We start from the raw sequence: 25,727 nt of genomic DNA, 5'->3' as shown, positions 1-25,727 counted from the left end.
TCCTTCACAAGGCCTGAAACCGCCATTTGGGCACCCCACACCACCCAGAAAAGACGTCTATTAAAACCAGCCTCGTGTAGTTTGAGTAGTGCTGAGGGTCAAAACTTGTAGTACGATAGTGTAGCTATCCACTGGTGGTGTTAGTTTGATTTTGTCTGATGTGCGATTTGGTTCGGTTCTGTAAAATCTGGTCACATATGACCATTCATTCTTGGCCGCTTCAGATATCAGCCATTTCAGTTGCCTATTACTTTCATGTATACACCTGTTTTATAGCCAAGGTGTTCTTGCATGGATTAAACTTTAGTAATTGTATTCTTGGCTGCTTCAGATATCAGCTCTTTAAGTTACCAGTTACTTTTCACTTCAGGATTTTTCTTTTTGTTTTTTACATTGGGTTCCAGGTACTTGTAGTTTCTTGGGCGCGCCTTTTTTACAGCGAAGGTGTTTTTGGGGTGTTACATTTACTTCAAACTTAAACAATGTGCAGCAGTCAGACTGATCTGTCAAATAAGCTCTTGATAGAGTGTCTGCAATAACCAGCTGTTTTCCAGGGCGGTACACAAGGTCAACTGAGTACTTTTGTATTGGACATGATCATCTTTTGGAGTCTATATAGCTGGTGCTTGATTGAGTGGCTTCTTGAAAATGGCTTCTAAAGGCTTGTGGTCAGTCTCCACTTCAATAGTAGACATGCCAAATATGTATCCATGAAATCTGGTACACCCAAATGCTACAGCGAGCATTTATTTTTCAATTTGGGCATAATGTTGCTGTCATGTAGTGAGGGCTCTGGAAGCGTAAACAATGGGGTGATTATCCTGCATGAAGACTGCTCCCAAACCTTTAGAACTAGCATCAACGGACAACTTCGTAGGCTTACTAGGGTTGAAGTACTTTAGAACGGGAGCTTTGGTGATCAGTTCCTTCAAGGATGTAAAACTGTTTGCCTGTTCAGCTTGCCAGTGCCATTCCACGTTCTTTTCTAAGAGAGTTCATAGCGGTGAAGCTATATGAGATAAATTAGGTATAAATTTACCCAATTATGTTAGCATACCTAGAAATCTCTGCAGTTCTTCTCTATTTTCTGGACAAGGCATGTTCATGATCGCTTCTATCTTCTTGGGGTCTGGTTTTAGGCCGTCTTTACTCAGAACATGTCCAATGTATGTGATAGAATCTTTTTTGATTTGGCACTTGCTTTTATTGAGCTTGAGGTTTCTGTTTCGTGCTCTCTCTAAAACTTGCATCAAACGGCTGTCATGTTGTTCATCACTTTCACCCCAAATCAGCAGGTCGTCAACGACAACTTCAACTCCCTCTATATCACGAAACATCTCTGACATAGTATTTTGGAAAATGTCTTGGGACGATGAGAGCCCAAATGGGAGGCGTTTAAACATATATCGCCCAAATAGGGTGTTGAAAGTACAGAGTTTGGCACTTGGTCTGTCTAACTTGATTTGCCAGAAACCATCCAGAACAGAAAAAATCTTAGCATTAGGCATTCTTGCAACAATTTCGTCAATTGTACTCATTGGATAGTAATCGCGCTTAACTGCCTTGTTCAAATCTTGTGGATCAATACAGATCCTCAGCTTTCCATTTGGCTTGACTATAGTTACCATACTATTTACCCAATCAGTGGGTTCTTCTACTTTCTCGATCACATCCAGTTCTTCCATATGCTTTAGTTCCTGCTGTACCTTAGGACGAAGAGTGACAGCAACTTTTCTGGGTGTGTGTACAATTGGCTGAGCATTTTCATCAACTTTGATGTGGTATGAAGCATCAGTTATGCACCCTAGCCTTTCAAAAACATCACTGTATGAGTCAAGGATATCAGCAGTTTGAGTGTTGATAGTGTCCAACCGTTGTACTAATTTTAGCTCTACACAAGTAGCCAAGCCCAATATGTTAGGAACGTCTTGGTCAATCACTTCAAAAACCACAGGATAGATTTTTTCTTTGTGTTGGCATTTGATTGTAACTTTACCACAAGCATTGAGTCGCTGGCCACCGAAAGCAACTAGTCTGGCATGAGATTCTTGTAATTAAGGCTGAAACGAATAGTACGAATATTCGTTCATTAAGAAATATTCGTTAAGAAATATTTGTTATTCGTTAAATATTCGTTAATCGGATAATGTACACATTTAACCTTGAAAACATTTTGACAACTGAAAATTGTCATTTTAAAATATAATTTTCATCTTAATAATACATGTAAAGGACTTTTCGTTTTCAACATTTAAAGTTTTAGTAGTAATCAAAGTGATTTTGTCCCTTTCAAGCACCTAATTATTCAAAAAATTCTTAAAGAATAATTCGTTAATTCGTTCGTTAATTTGAAGAATATTCGAATACCTAAAATTTAATATTCGTTTCACCCCTACTTGTAATGGCTTTGAGCATAATTTGTGGTACTTCAGCCTGGCAATGACATTACATAGTGCACCTGTATCAATCTTGAAACATGTTTTCTGTTGATTCACAAGGATTGTTACTTTCCAATCAGGCATTTTATTGGTGTCACATTGTACCATACCAATGAAGAAATCATCAGAGGGGTCAGAACTGTCATGTTGTGTAACATTGTGAACTTTCTTGAGGTATTTTGTAACAGTACGACTTCGACAAACTTTAGCAAAATGGTTTTTTCGACCACAGTTGTAACATTCAACACCTTGTACCGGACAAGGTTGGTGACGGTAGTGTTGATTTTCACATTTGTCACATTGAGGTTTGGGGTTATCACCTTGACTTTGACATCGTTTCTAAATGGCAAGGACTTCTTGATGTGGTTCTTTACTAGCAGCAGTGGCACTGAGGGTTTTTAACTTGGATGAAGTTGCTTCGTTTGCTCTACATATATTTAAGGCGTTCTGTAGTGTTAACTCACTTTCTTTGAATAGGCGGGCACGAGTCTTGTCGCAAATAATGCCGCACACAATTCGGTCATGAATAAGGCGGTCCTTCAACTGAGCGAATTCACACATCTGGGCTTTTGTTTTCAAGTCAGTAACATATTGATTGATAGATTCTCCAGGTTGCTGGTTCCGCATGTTAAATTTGTGGCATTCCCACGCGACATTCTTGCGAGGATTGCAATACTGATCAAACGTTTCGACGATTTTATCTACCTTGTTTTTGTCATCAGCGTTGTCCCATGTGAAAGTGTTATAAATTTCCAGTGCTTCTGGTCCAACCACATGAAGAAATGTAGCGGCTTGAACTTTTGCATCTTTTCCTGACAGGCTACTGGCTAGAGAAAATATTTCAAAACATTGTTTCCATCTCCTCCACTTTTCAGCGATATTGCCGTCTAGACCCAACACTTCTGGCGGTGAAAGCTGGTCCATCTTCTTTGAAGAACTTCTGACACCATGTAATAAAATGTTGGATTATTCTAGGATCATCACATGTTCAATCACGTGCCATGTTATACAAATATCACGTGCGTATCTAATTACATTACAGTAACAACCTTCTACCAACAAACTTTTGAAAGACCAGCATGAAACTTTCCACTGTCATATTCAGCACCACTTCAAGATGTACCGCTCTTGTGGTGGCACACGTAAAGAAGCAAATATACACTTTCCTCTCACCCTCTCCTTCATGAGCGTATATGGCTCCAGTGAAATCTACACCACAAACAGAGAATGGGTTAGGTCTTCAGTTCGAGTCTTCTGAAGTGGTGGTGGATCAGGCAGCCTGTAGGGTTTCCCTGTCAAACTTACACATGTCACGCATCTCCTCAATAGTTTCTTCACATATGTGACTGAATTTTGGAAAATCACCCATATCGGAGTGCATAAAATAATTAGAATTTTCTTGTTTAGTGTGTTGCTAATAAGAGCAGGGAACAGATTTAAAAATATTTCAAGAAATTTATTGTAATTCAAGGTATTAAGAATGGCTTAAAACCATCAACAAGCAGATTTGCTCTTTATTGTTTGTGATTTGATCATTAAATATTTTAGGTGTCAAATGTGCCCATATGGGTAATTTTCCTAAATTCGGTCACATATACTCTAATGGCTGGAATCCAGTACAATTGACGAATTGCTGTTACTGTACTGCTAACTCCTGAATGACGAATTCTCTCATGAGTGGCATACACAATAAGCCTAGTGATGTGGTGCTTGGGTGACAGCAGATAAGGGAACTTTGCCAGCTTGCTAATGGGCGCATTATGAATCCTCCCCCACAGCATAGAAATCCTCTGCTATCCAGGAACAGTCTGAGCTGACGTATGAGAAGAGTACGCTTGGGTGACTTTGATGTTAGGTTTGTGATCTCTTCAAAGTATTCCAGTTATTGGGAGGCTTTAATCCAGGGCATTGTGGCATCTGAAAGTTCCTTAGCAGTGATCGGACCAATTACCTTATCACTGGGGTGCTTCAAATTGTGGCCAATACGATGTACATAAATAGTAACAGTGAGTAATTTAGTGAGTCTGCTGTAACAGGAGACATCGGTGACAGCATGGATACCACAGGTCTCAGCAGGCCAGGGTTGATGGGAGGTCTGTTGTTAGGGACCCGCCGATTATGCTCATAATTTTACCTATTATGCTATGCTGCACTACTCAAAAATTCACCTATTATGCTTAAATTAATGCTCAATATTTACCTATTATGCTCGATTATGCTCCATGTTCATGCCTTAGTTCATATGCTTTGCTACTAGTTTAACACTGTATAGAAAGAAAAAAATGAGTGACTGGAACATAAATAATAAATTCTTGCTGCATGTAAGAGAAAAGATCGATATACTCTAATAGAACAGTCAGTTTGATGATTGTTCTATTAGAGTTACTGACTGCTCTATTAGAGTATATCGATCTTATTTTGCAATTATCATTTTTCCAGCAAGAATTTATACTATTGTACAAATATTTAACCTATTATGCTGGCATTATGCTCAATGCTTTTAGGTACCTATTATGCTCAAAATTATGCCAGCATAATCGGCGGGTCCCTATCTGTTGTTGGTTTCTTGAGCATCTTCTATAGCAATGTTCTGTAAGTGAACTACAACAACTGGTGACCATGTGGGCCACTGTTCTGTATAAGTTAACTAGGAAGGACTATGAAGCCAGAGTTGGGAGGACTTCAATTGCTCGGTAGAAATCCTGCCTTGTCAATAGATCAGCTGAGTTCTCATCAGTTAGCACATAGGTCCAAGCAGAAGCAGGGAGTGACTGTGTGATTTCTGCTACTCTGTTAGCAATGAATGGCTTTGTTGTGGTTGTCTGTTTTTTTATGTCATAAATCCAGTGAAGCGCGATCTGGCTATCACTCTACATATGTACATTGGTATCATCAGATGTCAGGTGTAGAGATTGGATGACAAACTTGGCTAATCGAGTGGCAATGACTGTTGCCATTAGTTCAAATTTAGAAAGTGTAATGGACCTTACTGGTGCAACCCTGGATCTTGACACCACCAATGTAGCTTGGTCATTCTGCTTGAGGTATGCTACTGCACCATATGCACTTAGACTAGCATCTGCAAAAACATGAACTAGTTTGGAGGCAGTGAGGTGGAACTGTTGTGTGAAGTAACATCTTGGATAAACATAAGTTGTCACTTCTTGGATGTCAGAGGCAATCAACTGCCAGTGGTCACGAGTCTCTTGATCAATTGGTTCATCCCAGTCCACCTTCTATCTCCACAGAGCTTGTAGCAACAACTTAACTTTGATAGTAATTGGAGTTAACAAACCTAATGAATCATATATCTGTGCTAAGTCACATAGTATCTCCCTTTTGGTTGTCAATGGTGAGAATGTAAGTGAAGGGAACAGTTTAGGTATAAATCCTAGAGTGTCATCTAGCATGTTCCAAAATAAATCCAGTAGGCTGACACATGTACTGGAGTCGTTTGTTTGGTCACTTTCAGTTTTGGCTCAAAGTTTGAGGCTGTTTGATGACCATGAGTGCAAGTTGAAATTTGCTTGTTTCATTATAGATCTGGATTGAATGTAGTAGTCCATGAATTGCTGTTCTTAGTCACAACCTGAAATAAGATTGTCAACGTAAAGGTTGGACTTCATATCCTTAGCCACTGATAAGGGGAATTTCTTAAGGTGAAAGTCAAGTGTTGCATTCAACATAAATGGTGAGCTGGACGTTCCAAAAGGTGCCACCTTGAAGCGATAAGTTGTAAGAGTTCCAAATGGATTATTGATGTCCGAAACCCATAAGAATCGAGTTGAATCTCTGTCTGATTCATGGAGCTTGACATGTAAGAATGCCTTCTCAATATCGGTGGCAAAGGCAAAGGTGTGTTTATGAAATTGTAGTAAGATTGAACACAAATCATTCTGAATGGTGGACCTACTAGTAAGCAGTCATTCAGACTGGTATGTTCCTTACTTTAACAAGAGCTACAGTCGTACACTATTCTTATTGGTGTAGTTGCTGACTCCTTTTTAACAGGGTGATGTGGTAGACAGTGAACCTTAGCTGGGTAGTCGGTAGAATTAACCTTCTCTATGAAGCCACGTGCTTCCTGATCAGTAATGATAGTATTATACATATGTAAAAGAGATGGTGAATCTGTCAGACGAGATATTAACTGCCATTTTTTGTTTCTCACAGGTCGTGAAATTTGATGGAAGTGGAAGGTGAACTGGTTTCCATGGAAACTGAGCTGTGTAAGCACCTTTGGTGGATTGGCTGATACAGTTGGTCTGATATTGATCAATAAACTTATCTGTCTGTACAGGTTTCATTGGAGAAGTGCCGGCTGCTTCTATTGACCAGAACCTTTCAAGGTTGGGTTCTTCACTGGTGGCTGTGGACATGGTGGCAACATTCAACTGCAACATTGGAGAAGACATGGGTCCAGACAGGAGGAATCCCAGTTTGGACTGCTGAGCAGTTGGCCCTTCACCCCGAATAATCTTATCTTCCACAAAGGTCCAATAGTGGTCAGCTCCAATCAAAATGGATATCTGAAAATTGTGCTCGCTGGTAAAAGGGTGTGCCAGCTTAATCCATCCCAGTGAGGAAAGTTCTCGATGGAGGCTCGTATGTACTGAATTCTTCAGTGGTGCAGCAATAAACGGTACTATAAGCACAGATATAGGTACTCTGTCCCCAGCTGTAGTTTCTACCTTGACTTGTCCCACTGATGTCGGTTGGGGAGATGAGTACTCAGCTTCATAGGGTGCTATGGCAATGTTCTCAGTGTTGACTGGTGTCAACTTCAGTTTGGCTGCTGTCTCCTCAGTAATGAATGACCGTTGCAAGCCTTCATCAAAAAGGATATTCCCTTGTATTCGTAATCCTTCACCAACAACAGGGTCGATAGCTGTCTTCAGTATGGTAGCAGTCAGCAGAGTCTCCTTGTTATTGTGTACACCATGTAGAACTGGAGCTGTGTGGGCACCTACTTGCTGTGTAGCTTAGTTTCTTGTGTCGATTGTTGTACTTATGTATCAGTCCCTTGTGTACTAGATTTGGGTGTGTGACTATCATTGGGTTTACACAGACCGGTATGGTGCCTGTGTCTGCAGTGTTTGTGCCGAAACTTTGAGTTGCACTGTGAGACCTTGTGATTCCCCAGACAGTTAAAACATAGATTGGCCTTACGGACTATCTCTAGTCATTTTTGGTGGTTTGTGACTTCTGAACAAGTAATGGGGAGTGTTCACTCTTACAATAAATGCACTGTGGTTTCTTCTTAACAGCAGTTGTGTGACGTCCACCTTTGATGGCAGCATGAAAGGATGTGGTTGCATGTGACCTAGCTGTTGGTAAATTAGATGTGGAGTCATTGGTATATAACCCACTCTCTAATACCCTTATTTCTTTTGCCACAGCAGCTTGTAAATCATCTAGTGTCCAGCTCAATTGGTCGTGATCTCCGGCTAAGTTTCTGCATGTGGGCACAGGGAACTTTCCAAGAATTATTGGTACAAGGATTGTGCTGTATGATTCCTTGGATACTCCAAGTGATGCAAGGCCTCTAATATGATTTTCTGTAATGTCATGAAACAGCTAGGCTCCGGCCTATTATGCCCAAAATTTTACCTATTATGCTTTTGAGCATTGCTCAAAAATTAAGCCTATTATGCTCAAAATTATGCTTTAAAAATCAAGATTATGCTCTAGAACTGACTGTTTTATTAGAGTATATCAGCTTTTCCTGACTGCTCTATTAGAGTAAGTGACTGCTCTATTAGAGTATCTCGATCTTATGTCTGCAAAGTGTGAATAACCAACAAAGAAACGGTTTAATAAGTTGTATAGGTGTTTTTAAATATGAAATGCACTAATAATACTATTGGCAGTGAATATTTGTTTTCTTTCAGGCGCACGTATTGCGCATTTAATTAATTTTTCAAACATCGTCCCTATTATGCTGGCATTATGCTTGATGCTTTTGGTCACCTATTATGCTTTAAATTATGCTGGTATAATCGGCCGGTGCCTAGAAACAGCTGTAAACTAGATAAATCATTTGTTGGTCCTGGGAGTTTAATGAGGGCATGGGTATGAGCGTTGATAAGTTTCTCTGGCTGGCCAAAGCATTGTTTCAAAAGAGTAATTGACTGTGTGTAATTCAACTCTGTTAATGGAAGGCTGGCTATAGTTTGTGCAGCATATTCTCTTGTATATGTAGCTGAGCTTTGAGATAATTGAATTTGTGGATTGGGCTCAGGGTGGGGTTGGTATTAACTGTAGCATCAAAGGAGTCCCAGAATGATTGCCAACTAAGAGGGTCTCCTGAAAATGTTGGCTGCTCTAGTTTGGGCAGACGACTTGTGTTGTACAGTTGAGAACTCACTATCGGTGTGGTATTATGTGAGAAGAATGTTCTAGAACTTACCAGACTGAATACTAATTAAACAATAAACAATGACATAATGTAGTGCTATAAAAACAGATATAATAGATATAGACTTAAAGCTGTTAACCTAGTATCACTCACTAACTCTTCAACCTTTTTTTCTATTTCAGGGTGAGGCTTATAACACAGTTGATCGGCAATGGATAACGTGTAAGGCTCAAACGAATAACCGATTATTCGTATTAATATTCGTTGGCATAGTATTCGAATAATAAAATTAACCCCCGAATATTCGCACATGATCGTTATACAATGGCACGTGATTAGCTGTAAGCAATTAAGGAAGCGGAGACGATGCCATTGAATGGAAAGAATGTTGTTGAAGAAGCGAACAGTAGAAATAGCATTAGGCAGCCACTAATTGGTGAAGATGTACTAATGCTGTGGCAGATCGCCGTAAGCACAAAACTTCATATGGATTCATGGTTTACTCCAGATACTTCTACTTTGTTATAAACACTTTCCATCACAATATCGCTGCGGTAATCCTTTCAGAAAGGGCACTATGCTACCCTTTTCTTCTCAGTAAGTTATTCATACGAAGCCACAAACTTGTTTGTGGTTCTTTATAGGTTTCTTGGTAGTGGCCACCTTAATTACTGGGTTGCATTCATAGCAATGAAACCTTACACCGAATATTCGAGTATTCGGACAATAGTTGAGTAAATATTCGAATACAGAAAGCTACTATTCGTTTGAGCCTTAATAACGTGTCATGATTCTTGTGAGCTCTGTGAAGGGGTAATTGTGCCTCAAGGATTTGACGATGGTTGCTTAAAATGAGGATACGACAATAAACTACTGCAGGACAGTCATGACAATGATTACCTGTTGCATTCCTTCTTTTAAATGGATTACTATTTTCTGACTTCAGTTGCCCTTTTCCAGCTCGGAAACAATTATATATGCGAGACCACTCAATTTTATATGTAAAGGTTTCCTCATATAATTGCATTGTACCATGTTCTTGCCTTCTGTTGACCTGCTTTCCTGTATGAATACAGTATCTTGTACTGGAGTGCTGACAATAACTACTAAACCAGTTGCTCCATTTAGTTTCACTGTATTCCAACATAAATCCTGTAGCATGGTTTAGATTTGTACAACTAGACAAATCTTGCATAGATACATCCACTGGCACAGTAATGTTTAAGCCTTCTAATTTCAAACAACATTGAGGAAGACTTAACACTGAATAAGACACTTCTTGTTCACTACAGGTAATCCCAATTGGCATTGCTTTACTGCCATTGAGTTCCAGATGGTGGAATTCCAATCGACATTAGTCATGTTGTAACCTGCTTCAAGACATCGTGAACAGCACTCAGCTTTGCATTCTGTGTGTAGCATTGTAGTTTGACAGTAAGTGATCGTTCTTTTTCCAACTACGCACTTCCCACATCTTCCAAGAACAAAAATCTTCATATTGTTCCTGAATAAAAGTAGACATAGCTACATATCTGCACCCCTAACGAGTACGTTCTTTAACAACACACAGCGTGTACCAGTGTACCTTCTACCATAGATTTATTTTTATTTATTTATTATCAATTTACCACAAGGGAAGGAACGGTGTAAAAGGCAAGCCTGTACAAGGTACTGTCCTAATACAAAACACATACAACCACTAAACAAAACACACACAAAATAGATAAAAACACATACAACCACAAACACAAACATAGATAGTATATTCTCCGTACGGAGAATGTACTATCTATGTTTCTACTAAGTTTTCAAGGCTTAAATTAGTGCGCACTACCAGCGGCACTTACTTGAAGACTCTTTCATCTCCGTCTAGGGACCCGCCGATTATGCTGGCATAATAATGAGCATAATAGGTGCCTGAAAGCATTGAGCATAATGTTAGCATAATAGGCAGAACACTTGTGCATTACCGTAAATTCTTGCTTATCAAAATACATATCACAGAAAAAGATCGATATACCCTAATATAACACTCAGAAAATAATCAGACAACTGACTGTTCTATTAGATTATATCGATCTTTTCTGTGACATGCAGTTTGACAAGCAAGGATTTAGAATCTGTGCTTCAGCAACTTACTGTTTTCCCATAAAGTGCAAATTTACTAAAAAAAACATGGAACTAAGGTATAAATATTGAGCATAATTTGAGCATAATAGGTAAATGTTGAGCATAAATTTAAGCATAATAGGCAAAATTTTGAGCAGTGCAGCATAGCATAATAGGTAAAATAATGAGCATAATCGGCGGGTCCCTATCTCCATTTTTATCCTTTCCTTCCATTCATCAGCTGCCTATAATCTATTGATTCTTATTTCTTCTTAATCAAAACTTTTTGCGTAATTTACACTTGCGGAATTCGACACTATTACGTTTACGCTACACAAAACTCACAACCACAATCCTCATAAATACTCTCTCCTAAACGTTATGAAAACGAACATCCAGTATACCCACAATCGATTTGAGCCAAGTTTCCTTTATAAAAAGCTGACAGCTCTCATGTTATGCGGCGATTCTGCCGCGGAGCAAATCCTCAGTGCATTGCTCTTGGGCGCACGTCTTAGTCACGTGATGCCTCGGAAGTTATCTTGGTATAACTTCCCACTTCACTCTTGTGTGGGTGATTTGTAGTGCGACTTACACACTGTATCTAGCACGAACCTTTGCAAAAGGGGCAAGGCTGGAGCGCGTACCCACCAAGGTTCCATCATCCGAGTACCACAACTGAAAAGCCAGTCCAGCTGGGAAAGTAACACTGGATAAGAAATCAATAAGGACAAGGGAAAACAGTAATGGTCTAGGGGATCACCTGCTGCACGCCAATTTTGCATCTCGTGATATACAAAAAGCGACATTTCTGTGAAAGCAACAATCGTGCATCCGGTTTCATGGTGGATCTAATAATAATATACTACGATGAACATCCAACATTGGTAGAGGGATCAATTTGTAAAAGTTTTTTTTCGGTTTGCTGACCCAACCAGCGTCGCTCGATCTCGGATGCTATGTGTGACCGTCTCAGCAAAAACCCGACTTGTTCGCACAATTAAAAAAAAATACTTTTATTCACTCAGCATTATTAGCAGTGTCCAAGGAATGGATCACCAAAGTTTCAGCCTTCTGTGGTGTGTAGTTTTGAAATTATAGCACCAGCCAGTAGGAAGAGTAAGATAATCGATTTGTACAGCGGCTGTACTGAAAATAAACTACAGGCGCTTACATTCGCAGCCACAACTTCCGTTTTGATTAGTCTACAACGGTGCAATTTGGCTTAAAATGTTCACCATGGATCAGCACATCAGCCAAGGTATAGTGTTATCCCTGTAGACACTTGCGCATATGGATGTGAAAGCGGTTTGGTAGAAAAACGATGACGATCTTGCTTATGTTTACCGAATCGTAAACAAACGCACGTGACACGCATACCGTTGAAGCTACAGAAACGAAACGAAGATTTTCGAACTCTCCATGAGTAGGCGAATAAGATGGTATATAGGTTTAATCGATTTGAGGCTTCCTTCTTCGAATACTGGCCCGATAAAAACTTGCGTGTTTTTCTTTGTGGCATGCGTAATTATACCAATTATTTTTAAATTTCGTTTTTCTCAATACGCATGCTTGTGCGAACAAGTCGGGTTTTTGCTGAGACGGTCACATATATTACGCTACTTATAACCTTGAGCTACAGTATCTATATGTAGCTAGCTACAATGCTACACCTAGCTACAGTGCTACACCTTGCTACATTGCTACACCTAGCAACAGTGCTACACCTAGCAACAGTGTTACACCTAGCAACAGTGCTACACCTAGCAACAGTGCTACATGAAATTGGCAGCTACAAAATAGTAATAAAATGGATCAAAGTTGTTTGCTGGCAAAAGGATACCGGTGGATAGCACCCCAATTGAGAGTCAGCTAATTACATACCAAAAGCACTCATCATCTCTATTACACTACCTCACAGTGAATTCGTTAAGTATACTTTATAGATGACTGCAAATGCAAGCTAGCCTAACGTAGGGAACTTTGCAGAAAGACATAGGAAGAGCTGCATTTGTAGCAACTGTGAGGTAAGCAGATGTAGCTAATTCATGATTCACTATTATTACGTATATATCATTGCATGGCAGCGGGATTCTATCAACACATTACTAACTAAAGTTGTCAAAGGAAGTGACAAAAGTATATAGTTAGCTACTGGTTCTTTAAAAACTTGTACCGTTGATGATGTCTTGTAGTAGATTAAATCAGGGGCAGAGGAAGCAACTTTTTAAGGGGGCTGCACATTAAGGATGTAACCATGATGCAATACCAAGGCTTTAATTAAATCTTTATATGTGACCCAATTTTTGAAAATTGTCGATCTCCAGTGAAGTTAACTTTTCACCATAATTATGCAGGTGATGGATTTATTGATATTTCATTAAATCGTGTATAAAATTCTGGTATTGTTCTTGAAACAAGAGTATTTTGTGGATGCCTATCAAAGTTTAGTAGTGGAGAAACTTGTGATCATGGCTGGATCTTGTGAAAGTTATGAGTGACACTGTAGCTACCCTATACATTAATTTAAGGTTTGTCACAGAAAGAATTGCCATAGCAACAGTTTATTGTAACGAAATTTTTGCAGGTGCTAGGTTTAACATGCTGTCAGGAACTAGCTATAGTGATGAAGCAGAATATGAGAAGAAAGCATCATGATTACTCAACTGACTCAAGTAGAACAGCAAGTATGTACCTACAGTAGGAATTAGTGGTGTTGAGAATACAACATTCCTCTGAATCCTGATGGCACGGTTACTGGTCAATTTTAATCAAGATCAGGAACTTTTGTAAACTGAAACATAGCCAATCATTTTGTATTATAGTTGTAGTAAAAACAATGTGCTATTAGCTATTGCTCATTAATAAAATGTGACCGGATTTCATATAACAAAGCTTCCACACACACAAAATCAAACTTACGTTTTTACCAGAAATGGATTGCTGGTCTAACACACTATCATATTCCACACTGTACTTCCTTCAGGACTGGCAAGTCTGGTTTCTGTAGCAGCTTTCTTCCGACCCTGTCAAAGCCACGAGTGGGAGATTGGCGCCATTAAATGGCCATGGCTTTGTGATAATGGTGTGTGGCGAGCTGGGACTTCACAGAGAGCTCGCCAATAGTGTTCTGTCAATTTGGAGAGATTTGAGGGCCATGGGGGGCCATGGAGGGCCAAAACTTGATTCCATTCGTCTTCTTATTTCATTTTATTCCCCTATATTAAGCCCACCCACCATCCCCCACTCTCCCACCCTATTACTGCCACCTGTGATATTATAATTCGCTCGAAAAAGCTGCCTAAAACAGAGCAAATTTTGGGTACCAGAAATTAATACACCCATTCACTGATAGCTAGTAAATAGATGAATAATTGGTGCAAATTTTGTTTACCCAGCTGTAGGCACTGGGAAGTTATTACACAATGATTACTTGAAATCGCCATATCTCCTAACGAAGTTTTGTGCGTCGAAGCCTTGTTTTGTCAAATTCAGTCACAAATGTAGTATAATACTGTATTGTGGGTAGTAAATACAACACGGAAGCAAGGCATTGCTAGCTAAACTACTAGTACACTATAAAGCAGATGCACTGCAATATAGAAAATGTTGATTTCAACTACATGATTTTTTTACATGCTGTATGCATTTCACAGTGCTGAAATGTACATTTCTTCACTGCCTCATTTCCAGCAACATTCTAGATGCAGTAAATCTTTCTCTATACTCTGCAGGAAACTCCACCAAAATCCACTAATTTTCTAAATATGAAAATTAATGTTGCTGAAATGACAAATTTCATGCTCATTTTATACTCATGTGCTAAAAGCTGACATTTCATTTTTGCCCAGTGGAGGATGAGATGAAAAACAGAAGAATTTGGTTGCAGAGGAGTTGAATGTATTTTTAAAAATAAACTATTGTTTTATAGATTAGATTATAAGGTAATTAAAATGGAATGAACACTCTTATTATATGCATAGGTCAACGCATTGACAGATTTAGATAAGCCATATCATACAATCTGCAAAGAGCTTGATATTTCAACTTCACCTTCTTCATGCAATTTCTAGTAGCATGTATAATCATGCATTATACATGCCCTGAGCCATTCTAAAACACTTTACCCTATAGTAGCAAATTTAGGTATAGTCACACATGACATTCATTTACTGATACTTTTAACATGCAGCAGTATTCTATAAACACTGCACCAAGGTTATCAAAAGAAAATGACATGAGTAAAGAAGTGAAGCTGCTGAAATCACACCAATGGATTTCATAAACATTACATACAATGTACAGTTTTACACCCAGTGCATTTATCAACAGTTGTGTCAATACAGCAAATAAGTAAATGCTTATAACAAAAAATTTAAATAATGCTTCCCCATAAATATATATATATATATAACAAAAGTAAATATATAGTAAAAAATCACAAAATACCTACAAAAAATATATATATAACTGTGTACTGTAGCTACTATTATTTATTATGTAAATTATGTACTTGACAGTTTTTATTAACTTGGCTATTGGCTTGCACTACAAATGTAGACTGGCATTATCATCACCTATTATTCTGAGAGCACAAAAATTGCTCCACATCAAACTACATAACAACGTAAACTCCGATCCAAGTTTATTTTGAAGATCTGCGCACTTCTGCTCGGCTGGCACCTTAGCTTGAGCAATTGTTTTTCCATTTATTATTAATTCTTGCAAAATGGTGCAGTCTGGCTTCACCATCCACATATGGCCAAAAGCTAAACAAAACTCCTTACTGTAACTGATACATGCTATTGCTCCATTATTAACTAGTTGCTTCCCAAGGACATTTGCAGTGCAGCAAACCAAAAGGTGAAAGATTTTTCCATTTGCTAGACCTCCTTGTACATCATTTGTACTTAAAATGATATCTGCATGTGGATATCTAATAACAGGTGGTGGAACGTATCCATAAACACTGTTATCATTGCCATGGCCAGCTACAGATACTAATTTTAAAGTAGGTGTGGTGACACTTGTTATAAAATTTTGATTAGTTGCTTCATGTTCCCCAACCAGTTTAGAGCAGTTCTGTGGAATCTGGTAGAGATAGTCATACCTGCCCTTGTACATTGTTATTGTAACAGTATGAGCGCCATTGGCATCAACTAGCAAGATGCCAGGGTGATCTGATGGAGGTTGTTCAGCTGCATCGGACATTGTCTTTGTAGCCTTCTCAATGTCCCCTTCACCATTCTGAATGTCACTGTTTATTGAGGTCCATGACTGAGTTGCACCAAGCGCCTCTCCGGTTGCACCAACTGCGGCAGGAATTTGTACAACATCAGGATTCTTTTTGCCACCAAATGTTTGGGTATTGGCAATATTTGTGAAGTCAGCATAGGCAATATCTTTCCAATTTTTCCAAGAACACTATGTGGAGAAAGAGTGGCTTGCATTGTAGCATATGTGTCTTTTGTAGATACTGTTTGAAACTGGAAATACACTGGTGTATTGGTCATTGCTTTGATTATAATTGTCCATGTGCCAGCTTCAGGGTTTCTGACACATAGCTTTTGAAGACTTTGGCCATCTTTGGTCATCTGAATGTACAAGCTTTCTATATCAGTTTTGTGTTTATAGTTTGTTTTACCATCTTGGCTATCAATGATGAGTGTAACATTTTGTGGTGCTGCAAAATATGCATTAGAGGAGTCAAAGAGACTGGCATAAAGAAATTTCACTCCAGAAGGAATTTGAATTTGCTTTCTAAAATTTATAGGTGTTATATTTATTGTTATGCTATCAATTTTGACATAATAGTTAAATACATGTCTATATATGGTGCTAAAGTGCAAACCACACATCAGTACAACAGTACACACCCAACCCACAACAATTCATACTATTCCACCACACCCAGTTTTGGTTACCATCATCAGATGATGATCATGTGATGTGGTTTACTATATTAGGTCATTGTGGTGATATGGTAACATCATGTGACTCTGACTTGTTTACTGTGCATGTTTGCACGATGTGCATACAAGTACAAAAACAGTGAGAAAGTTTACTGCACACATTTAGCAAATGTCAGATGAGTAACTGTTTTATACTACTGTTGTAACAGCAACAGTAGAGGTATGCTACACACTGCAATGTACAATATAAGAGGAAATTATTGCTTGGACAGAATGGCCAATCAAAAGTAAATTTGATTGGCCATTTCTGAAATTGCATGGCCATAAGATAGAGGTGTACTATCCTAGTGTGCGAAGTACAAGCCTTCTAGGGGGTCTGTCCCCCCAGGAAATTTTTGAAAAAGGATCACTCTGAGATTGAATCTGAGACCACTTTCAGCTACTTATCACTGAATTGTATGCACATACATTCTACAGAGAATTAATTGTTTACATGTACAAAATTTGTGCTGCTGCATACATATTTTACAAAAAAAAAACTATGAATCAATGTATTGTACAGCCAGTTTGTTGACTTAGCTAGGCTAAATGCTTTGTTACAAGTGGTGTTGAGTCAACACATATTGAATTATCAACTAGCTATTGCTAAAGTTTTTCTTGTAAATAGCAATAGATCAAAACTTACTCTCGAACTTTCCGTGTGCAGAACACCTTTATCACGTGACTTTCATTCCACTTTCTCCAGCCACTGCATCTCTACAGATTATAACCACGAAATAGCCATCTTATACTTAATATCGTACCTCCACTTCGCAAACATTACTTTCTTTTCTTCTCTTGGAAGGCGCCACTCGGGTAGTCAGTGTAGGCTTCTTCACAACATCGACAGTAACCTACAATCGATAATTTGGGTAAATACTAGGTGCAGTGCTCTAGCTTACGCATGCGCATCGAGTCGATGCTTCGACGGGATCGAGACTTCACGTAGTGATTAAATAGCTTCGGTAAGGAAAGTTAACGATACGACAATAATAATAACTATAATATTACATGTATAAAGACTAATAATCAAGACTCACGGTAGTGAGTCGCGCGGCCAGTAAAGCAGAAACGCGCGCCGCAGACAATAAATGACGTGACCACTACGTGAGGATTTTACAGGAACGAACGTTGTCAAATTCGGCCTTCCTGTAACTCACCCGCCACTTACGCTATCCCTCTGAAACTCTAGAGTTGAACTCATCGTGTCACTAGTAACTACCACACAAGCAGTGAAGCAAATCCATGCCGATTGTTTCGTGATCGAGATTGCCGACATCAAAGGGGAAGTTTCATTTTTTTTTTATCGCATGCGGTTAGACGCAACCGCAGGTGTATGCCTTGCGTTCCTTTCTGCATTCCAAACATTGATTGCCCTGCTATCGCTTCAGTATTCACTCAATAGCCTCAAGATTCACATCATCGATTTCACCATACATGATTACCCTACAGTCGTAATTTCAGCACCAAACGAAGTTTCAGTCGTCCTCAGTTGACCTAGAGGCCAAATACAAATCCCAGATTGTTGTTTTCCGCAATACTCGCTTGGCATGTAGGGCAATGTATCTTTAAACTGTTCTAAAAGTTTCGTTCAGATTGAAACATATGCTTTCGAGAATGACTAGTTTGAAATTTGAATTTAGTCGCCCCCACGTAATTTGCTATCTAAGAATTTTACACGGAATTTAAAGAATGACGCAGAGCACAACTGCGGTCACTGGGTATTGATGAACTGGCGCTCTATGTAGTTAATTAGTGCATATAGCCACAAAGAAGTGTGCTGCCATAGATTATAGTCCACAGATATAATCTATGGTGCTGCATACCATCGTTCGTTTTTAAATTTAGTCGCCCCCACCATGACGTAATTTGTCCTCTAAGGGCGCGGCTTAAGGAATGACACAGAGTACAACTGCGGTTACCAGTTGTTGACACAAGCTGCGAGTAATTAGCACATGTAGCTGGCCAATTGTCACCACGCATTATTGCATTTTATAACACCCCTACACAAAAATTACACATGTAATTACAACATACAGAGGGCACATGAATACCAAACACTTTTCACAACAATAATGTAAGAATTGTACAATAATGACTGTAATATAACTGCTATGAAAATGTTTTCCAGTGGCCCGCCATGGTAACAAGTCTCACATGACGGCATGTATATTCATCCAAGCACAATGGGAGTAACAAGTAAGTACGATGACAAGTTAATATGACTCCATTTGTAGAATCCAGATGAGTGGGTGTTGCTCCAGTATGTCTAAACAGTTAACAAACATTCCTGTTATAAATACGTGCTAGAGTTGCAATATAATAGTATAGTATTTAAATGCAACAATACATATTCTCCATTGCATCACTATCAAACGACACTAAGTGGAGGATATTGTTGCATCTCTAGTATGTACATTCTATCAGTACAACCTGTCTTAATGGCCACCAGTATAGAAAGACAACCTTTCTTGAAAAGCCAATTCCAATTGAGAATTTATACACTATTACCTGCTTATTGAGTGAAGGTGGCAATAAACAAGTTCCACCGTAATTTATACACGTGATCTAATCCTGTATATTCTGTCAGTGGATGAGATCCACTTGGCCAGGATAAAATGTGACTCAAATGTCCTAGATGATCCATACTCAACTCACTTATGACCCAGTGGCACAATGGAACTGAGTATAGAGAATACAACTATATTTATTTCTAAGATGTGTGGATGTGTGGACACATTACAATACATTACATGTACATACAAGACATGCTACGTACTGTTTTAGCATTTCAAGTCACCACATTATGTACGGACCAGCCAACAATGCTTCATAGTGCCCATCAGTAAACCTGAAGAAAAGTTACGAAAAATAAAAATTCACATAAGTACAATGAAACCTCATTAATATGGCCAGCTGTGGAACCACAAAATTTGGCCTGAATAACAAGGTGGCCTTATTAATGAGGTCATAAAGTACTGCTTAGCTATATTTGGAATCTACTAGAGGTGGCCAATATAATGAGGTGGTCTTATTAAAGAGGTGGCCACTAAGTGAGGTTTCACTGTACATACAGTTCACAATCACAATGGTGAACAATATTAATGGTTAACAATATACACTGAAACCTGCAGGTCACTTCTTGTGGAAGATTGCTCTCTACACTAAATGACACATTCAGAGATTATATTTAGATGGATGATACAGTGACACATTGTGACTTCAATGCTTGTGATGTGTCAATGCTAGGCAGCAACCATATACACGGCACTGCCGATGCACAACATCACACTTGCTCGCACACACAATTTTGCTCAAGATTTTACAAATTGATAATTAAGAGGTGTGGAAACTAGCTGTTCGCTCGAAAGACTGTGTGGCAGCTGTTTTCCTTCTGTACAAGTGGCCACCAAGACAGGTCCACTGTGGATGAAAGCCAGGCATTAGATATTTGGTATTTCATGTGTTGAAGGCATTCCAGGGCTTCCAGTAGTCTCAAATCTCACCACAGTTTACCCCAGGCAGTGTTGTGGTCACCACTAAACCACCGGAATGCTGTGTTATGTTCATCGTATGCTTGGCTACTATATTGTAGAACTGAAATAGATACTCTGAAAAATATATCCTATGGATAATGACTTCATCACTTTCTTCATCAGGAGCTTATAAGGACCAATAGTGAAACTTTTACACTTTGGGCTGACAGCCAACTGCCTAAGTCTGAAGCAGTGCCTTTGGTGCTCTAACAGATTGGCTGCCCCCTTGCTGCCAGCACTCACTGTCTCATACGCTGTCACACACTAAATCCATCTCTATAGCCAGTTAGAACAGCATGCTTCTTACCTTTTTTAAGGCCACAAAATGCAGCTACCTCTTTAAAAAGCTTGGTCAGAAATTTTTTGTCCCTACGGCCTGAATAATGACCAGTTTTCACTGTACTATTAGTGATTAGTGATCATGGAAAACTATTTATTAAGATACTAAGATATACAAACGCTACAACCTCTAAATATAGCAGTAATTTTTTTACCCTGGTCCAATGTCTCGTAATAATCGTGAGAGACTCTACTGTGACAAATACATGTTTTCATGATATGTGCTAATCGCCTTTTTACAATTAAGTTTTACAACACAAATACATGTATAGTTAAACTCACCAATTGTGACTAAATCCCTTCAACACGAAAAGACAAGTAATGAGACAACCTTGGAGACAACAGCCTCAAGCCTATTCCGGTGCGCTTATTTAGTAGTAATATAAATTTTAAAGGCGTTTATTTACAACAGGACATAATTACGCGCCCTTCTATTGTCTCTGTACATACTTGCCTTTTCTTTACTATTCTCATTTCATTTCACAAGATCTCTTGGCAGGGGCGTAGCTTCTTCACTTGAACTAGTCAATGCTTGAAGTAGATCGAGATACTCTAATAGAACAGTCACATTTCTACAAGTGCCATATTTTTATATTGTAAGTCTGTAAGTAGCTAGTAATTTAAACTGTACAATCCGATGCTAAGCAGAAGTTTTAACTATGCTAAATATTGATTGCTGTGTTACAGCTGTTTTGTGATTGCTCTAATAGAGTATCTTGATCGTTTTAATGCAGTACAAGATGAAAGGCAAAGTGTTATTAAGGGTTTACTAGTTAAAATGGGTGGTAGCTGATTGCAGTTGCATGCCACTAACAGGGCCGTCCAGAGAAATTAGAGAGCCCAGGGAAAAGAGTTAAAGAGGGGCCCAGTGGCAAGGAAGGGTCTAGATCCTGACTGCTCTATTATAGTATATCGATCTTTCTTTAAACAGGTATTCAAGGGGCCCCTTTCGGGTTGGGGCAGGGGGAAAAATACCCCAGTTACCCCCCCACCCCCATGTGGGCGGCCCTGGCCACTAAAATTACAGTTATATTTTCACTGTAATCTGGGGTTTCTGTCAAAACCATGGAAACTCACCTACTGTTATCAACAGTGCATTGCTTATTCTAACAAAAAGTATTGAAATCCCATCCAAAAACAGCTTATAGCTGTAAAAAAAGTGTGCGTCCAAGTAAAGCAGAGTTAACTGCGACAAAAAGTAATGATATCATAATGCGGCCATGTGCGAGGTGTGCAAGTTGTAAAATTAATATTAGCTAATCAGATAATACAATGTTATTGTTAAAGTGTTAATGAGAACTATGTGATGCTGCTATTTTTAAGTGTGTGAGCATCTTCATAAATGCCACACAAATTTAATTCTCAATAAAGCAATGTGTATAGATTCTCTGATAGCAATAAATAGTTTGAGTTTGGCCGTCTTTCCTGTATACGGCAATGCTACGAACAAAGGAAAGGTGGCCAAACTCAAACTATTTATTGCTATCAGAGAATCTATACACATTGCTTTATTGAGAATTAAATTTGTGTGGCATTTATGAAGATTCTCACACACTTAAAAATAGCAGCATCACATAGTTCTCATTAACACTTTAACAATAACATTGTATTATCTGATTAGCTAATATTAATTTTACAACTTGCACACCTCGCACATGGCTGCATTATGATATCATTACTTTTTGTCGCAGTTAACTCTGCTTTACTTGGACGCGCACTTTTTTTACAGCTATAAGCTGTTTTTGGATGGGATAAAGAATTACAGTTGTAAAAATTTGATCGGCACAAATGGCCAACCAACAGCTACATTGATCGGTCAACAGCATCGTTTGGTCGCAAAATGGTCTAGGCCCGACCGTTATATTGTACTCTGCACTATCAGTTTTAGATAAAGTTATCATAATAAAATATAGATCAGCAGTTGTGAATATATATTATAGAGCTTTAGAGTGAGCGAAGACACTATATCAACTGAAGGAGACCAGAGAGATGAGTCAGATGCTGATGACAATAGTTTTGAACTTAATGATTTACAATGGAAGATGTTGCAAGATTATATAGAAGCATTGCCTGATGATGTTGAACTAATTGAAAACAACTCAAAAGCTAAGTACAAAAAAACTTACCAGATGAGAGAAGTTATCATAAGGTACCAGTTAATGGATTGTGTTAGTGTTGCATTAATTTATTGTGGTAAAGGTAAAATACTAGTAACAGCACTTTATCTCATAGAAATTGTTATATTTTCTGGTCTGCCTTCTACAGTTATCGGATTTTGCTTTGGATGGATAACTTTTGTAATGTTTTGTATACATTGTTCCAAGATGTTATCACCAGCAGTTGGTTTACATAATATAACTGGTATTTTATTGACGGTACAGTATTTAACCAGTCTTAAAATATAGCAGTACCAAGCATGGCATGCACTGTTTTCCATAAGTTCATCATCTATGTGATCATGAGTACGGCAATCCATGTTGACTAGAATTACACCGGCTTTGCTGCAGTATTTGATGCCGTCATCAGTATTCATCAATGTGGTTGGTATTAGAATTGATTGTTGACTATTTCTGCTGATCTCAATGTAAGAGATTTCTCTATTGGTTTTACGTAAATCATCTACTATTAGTAAATAGTGAACTTTCTCAGGGTTTTCAATTAGTTGTTCTGCATAAAAAACTTTGTAAATCCACAAGCGACGTAAAGTTTTAACTGTACTACAACTGTCAACTTTTTTAAAAAGACCTAACTGGATGGTATGGCAAGCCAGACATCCCAGAAAAAGTGGTCTCTCCATCCTGTTGGATAGCATTTCATTGTGGTCACTAGGGCCAGCAGTACCTGTAGATCAGTAGCTTCATGGGTAAATGCTTCATCCCTGACAGTGATATTGATTGTATGAAGTCCACCACTCTGTGGTATGTATACTTTTTGTGCATGACATTTATAAGAAGATCTTCCAGTGATTCAGGTATGTCTTGATCTGTTTCACAAAATAATATTTTCTGTATTTTTTTAATTTCACATGCTGACAGCATGTTACTGAGAAATTTGGTGGCACATTGATGTGGCTGTTTACAGTGTACTGCATCATATATGATGTTGTGTAAAAGATTGAGTGATACTTTGTGTGCATATATCCTTCTGTATTACAAAACACTTTTTTTCATCCTCAGTTTTATCAGGTAATGCAGTGACATAGTCTTGCAAAATCTCCCAAAATATGGGAAGGTTTGGGTTAAATACATGTTCACGAAACAAATCCCTATCACTGCTTTTTACACCACTATCTTGAAAAGGATGCCCTACTACATTTACAGTAGGTTGCAAAATAAAGTTAACGTTTTGTAATTGTAATTACGGTGTGATTACTAAGTAATTACCATGTTTGTACTGTAATTACGTTTTGACCGTAATCTGTAATTATGCAAAAAGGTAGTTTTTCACCAGCCATATATACAATATACTCATAGTTACCAATAGAGCATAATTCGTAATTACGCTTTGTAATTACGCTACTACAGCGTAATTAAAATTACGAAACGTTAACTTTTTTCTGCAGTCTACTGTACTTTAGGACTGATGTCTGTCATAGGCACCAATGTATCACCCAAGACAATAATAGGAATATCCTTGTCACTAAAATATTTTGTTAATTTTAAGGTATAGATACACCAGGCATCATGGTAAAAGTGTCTATTGTTACGAATTATACTGGCTAGTAGTAAACCTTGTCTGCAGTATTGTCTAGGCCAGTCACCACTGCAATCTAACCCATAGTTTTTGACAGTTAGGGACCCGCCGATAATTTTTTATTTTATTTATTTATTTATGCTTTATAGTACACACATACAAGCATGAGCTTAGGTACACACACAGATACAAGAATTGACAATACACATGGTGTACTAAAGGTCTGTAGGCTTGTGCCTACAGCCAAAAGTAGTAATTATAAAATAATAATAAAACAACACATGATAAATTGTCTAAAACAGTGTGTAGTTAATCGAGAAATGATCAGTAACACACCGACTACAGGGACAGTGGTAGTGCAGTGTATGGGGATTGAGGGGGTCAAAGTTATGAATGAAATGATTCCAGAAGTGGGACTTGACTCTGTTTCTGATAGTATCAATAGACAGATTAATGTCAATTAATGGAAGCACATTCCATAAGCGACAGATCCTTACAAAGTAAAAGTGTCGTTGCTTGTTAGTGGTGGAGGGATTGTGATGTAATTTGAAGCCTCCTGATCTGGCACTGGTAGAGAAGGAAATGAAATGGTGAATATTGAAACTACTGGTTGGATTTTTGATAGATTTGATGAAAAACATGATGTCTGAAAGTTCAAAGGTGTACATTAATGGGAGAAGCTCTAGTTTGAGAAGTCTAGTTTTATAGTCGGAAATGTAATCGTTCAAAATATACTTTGTGGCTCGTCTCTGAAGATGTTCTAGGTTACTGATGTCTTTCACTAAATATGGACGCCAGATAGGGGAGCAGTACATGAGCTGAGACCTGATGAGAGATACGTATAGCTTAACTTTAGTCAGTGGTGGTATAGATGAACTGAAGGTTCTTCGTACAAGACCCAATGTCTTATAAGCTTTACTTAAAATAATGTCATGATGAGTTTTCCATTCAAGATTATCACTTAATGTAACTCCGAGATCTTTATGTGATTGTTTAGTAATGATTATGCTGGCATAATTTTGAGCATAATAGGTACCTAAAATCATTGAGCATAATTCCAGCATAATAGGTTAAATATTTGTACGATAGTGTAAATTCTTGCTGGAAAAATGACAATTGCAAAATAAGATCGATATACTCTAATAGAGCAGTCAGTAACTCTAATAGAACAATTATATAACTGACTGTTCTATTAGAGTATATCGATCTTTTCTCTTACATGCAGCAAGAATTTATTATTTGTGTTCCAGCTACTCATTTGTTTTCTTTCTATACAGTGTTAAACTAGTAGCAAAGCATATGA

The 25,727-nt window shown here is 38.3% G+C and overlaps 1 protein-coding gene and 1 long non-coding RNA gene across 2 annotated transcripts; both read right to left on the bottom strand.

Annotated features, from left to right (window-relative positions):
- Nucleotides 1-3,474: 3,474 nt before the first annotated feature.
- On the bottom strand, nt 3,475-8,067 carry LOC136248179 (uncharacterized). The gene is made up of 7 exons (XM_066039992.1): nt 8,049-8,067; nt 7,808-7,996; nt 7,676-7,765; nt 6,590-7,392; nt 6,410-6,522; nt 6,028-6,347; nt 3,475-3,647 (listed from the first exon to the last, which is right to left on the bottom strand). The coding sequence occupies exons 1-7, from the start codon at nt 8,065-8,067 to the stop codon at nt 3,475-3,477; spliced, it is 1,707 nt and encodes a 568-aa protein (XP_065896064.1).
- Nucleotides 8,068-18,866: 10,799 nt separating this feature from the next.
- On the bottom strand, nt 18,867-21,097 carry LOC136246165 (uncharacterized). Its single transcript, XR_010696278.1, has 3 exons — nt 21,014-21,097; nt 19,636-19,707; nt 18,867-19,125 (listed from the first exon to the last, which is right to left on the bottom strand). It is a non-coding gene; the product is annotated as an uncharacterized lncRNA (long non-coding RNA).
- Between the last annotated feature and the right edge of the window lie 4,630 nt (nt 21,098-25,727).

The sequence above is a fragment of the Dysidea avara genome, chromosome 2 (assembly GCF_963678975.1).
Source record: "Dysidea avara chromosome 2, odDysAvar1.4, whole genome shotgun sequence".
Taxonomy (NCBI): Eukaryota; Metazoa; Porifera; class Demospongiae; order Dictyoceratida; family Dysideidae; genus Dysidea; species Dysidea avara.
This window is presented reverse-complemented; position numbering and strand designations above follow the sequence as displayed.

Bases quoted from the DNA above. Each gene is read 5' to 3' on its own strand.
- LOC136248179 (XM_066039992.1), bottom strand. The intron at 7,766-7,807 runs GTGGGTTATATA...ATTTACCAACAG, and splicing joins AGAAATAAGGGTATTAGAGA to CTAGGTCACATGCAACCACA. The intron at 7,393-7,675 runs GTAAGAGTGAAC...GTGCCCACACAG, and splicing joins GAAACCACAGTGCATTTATT to CTCCAGTTCTACATGGTGTA.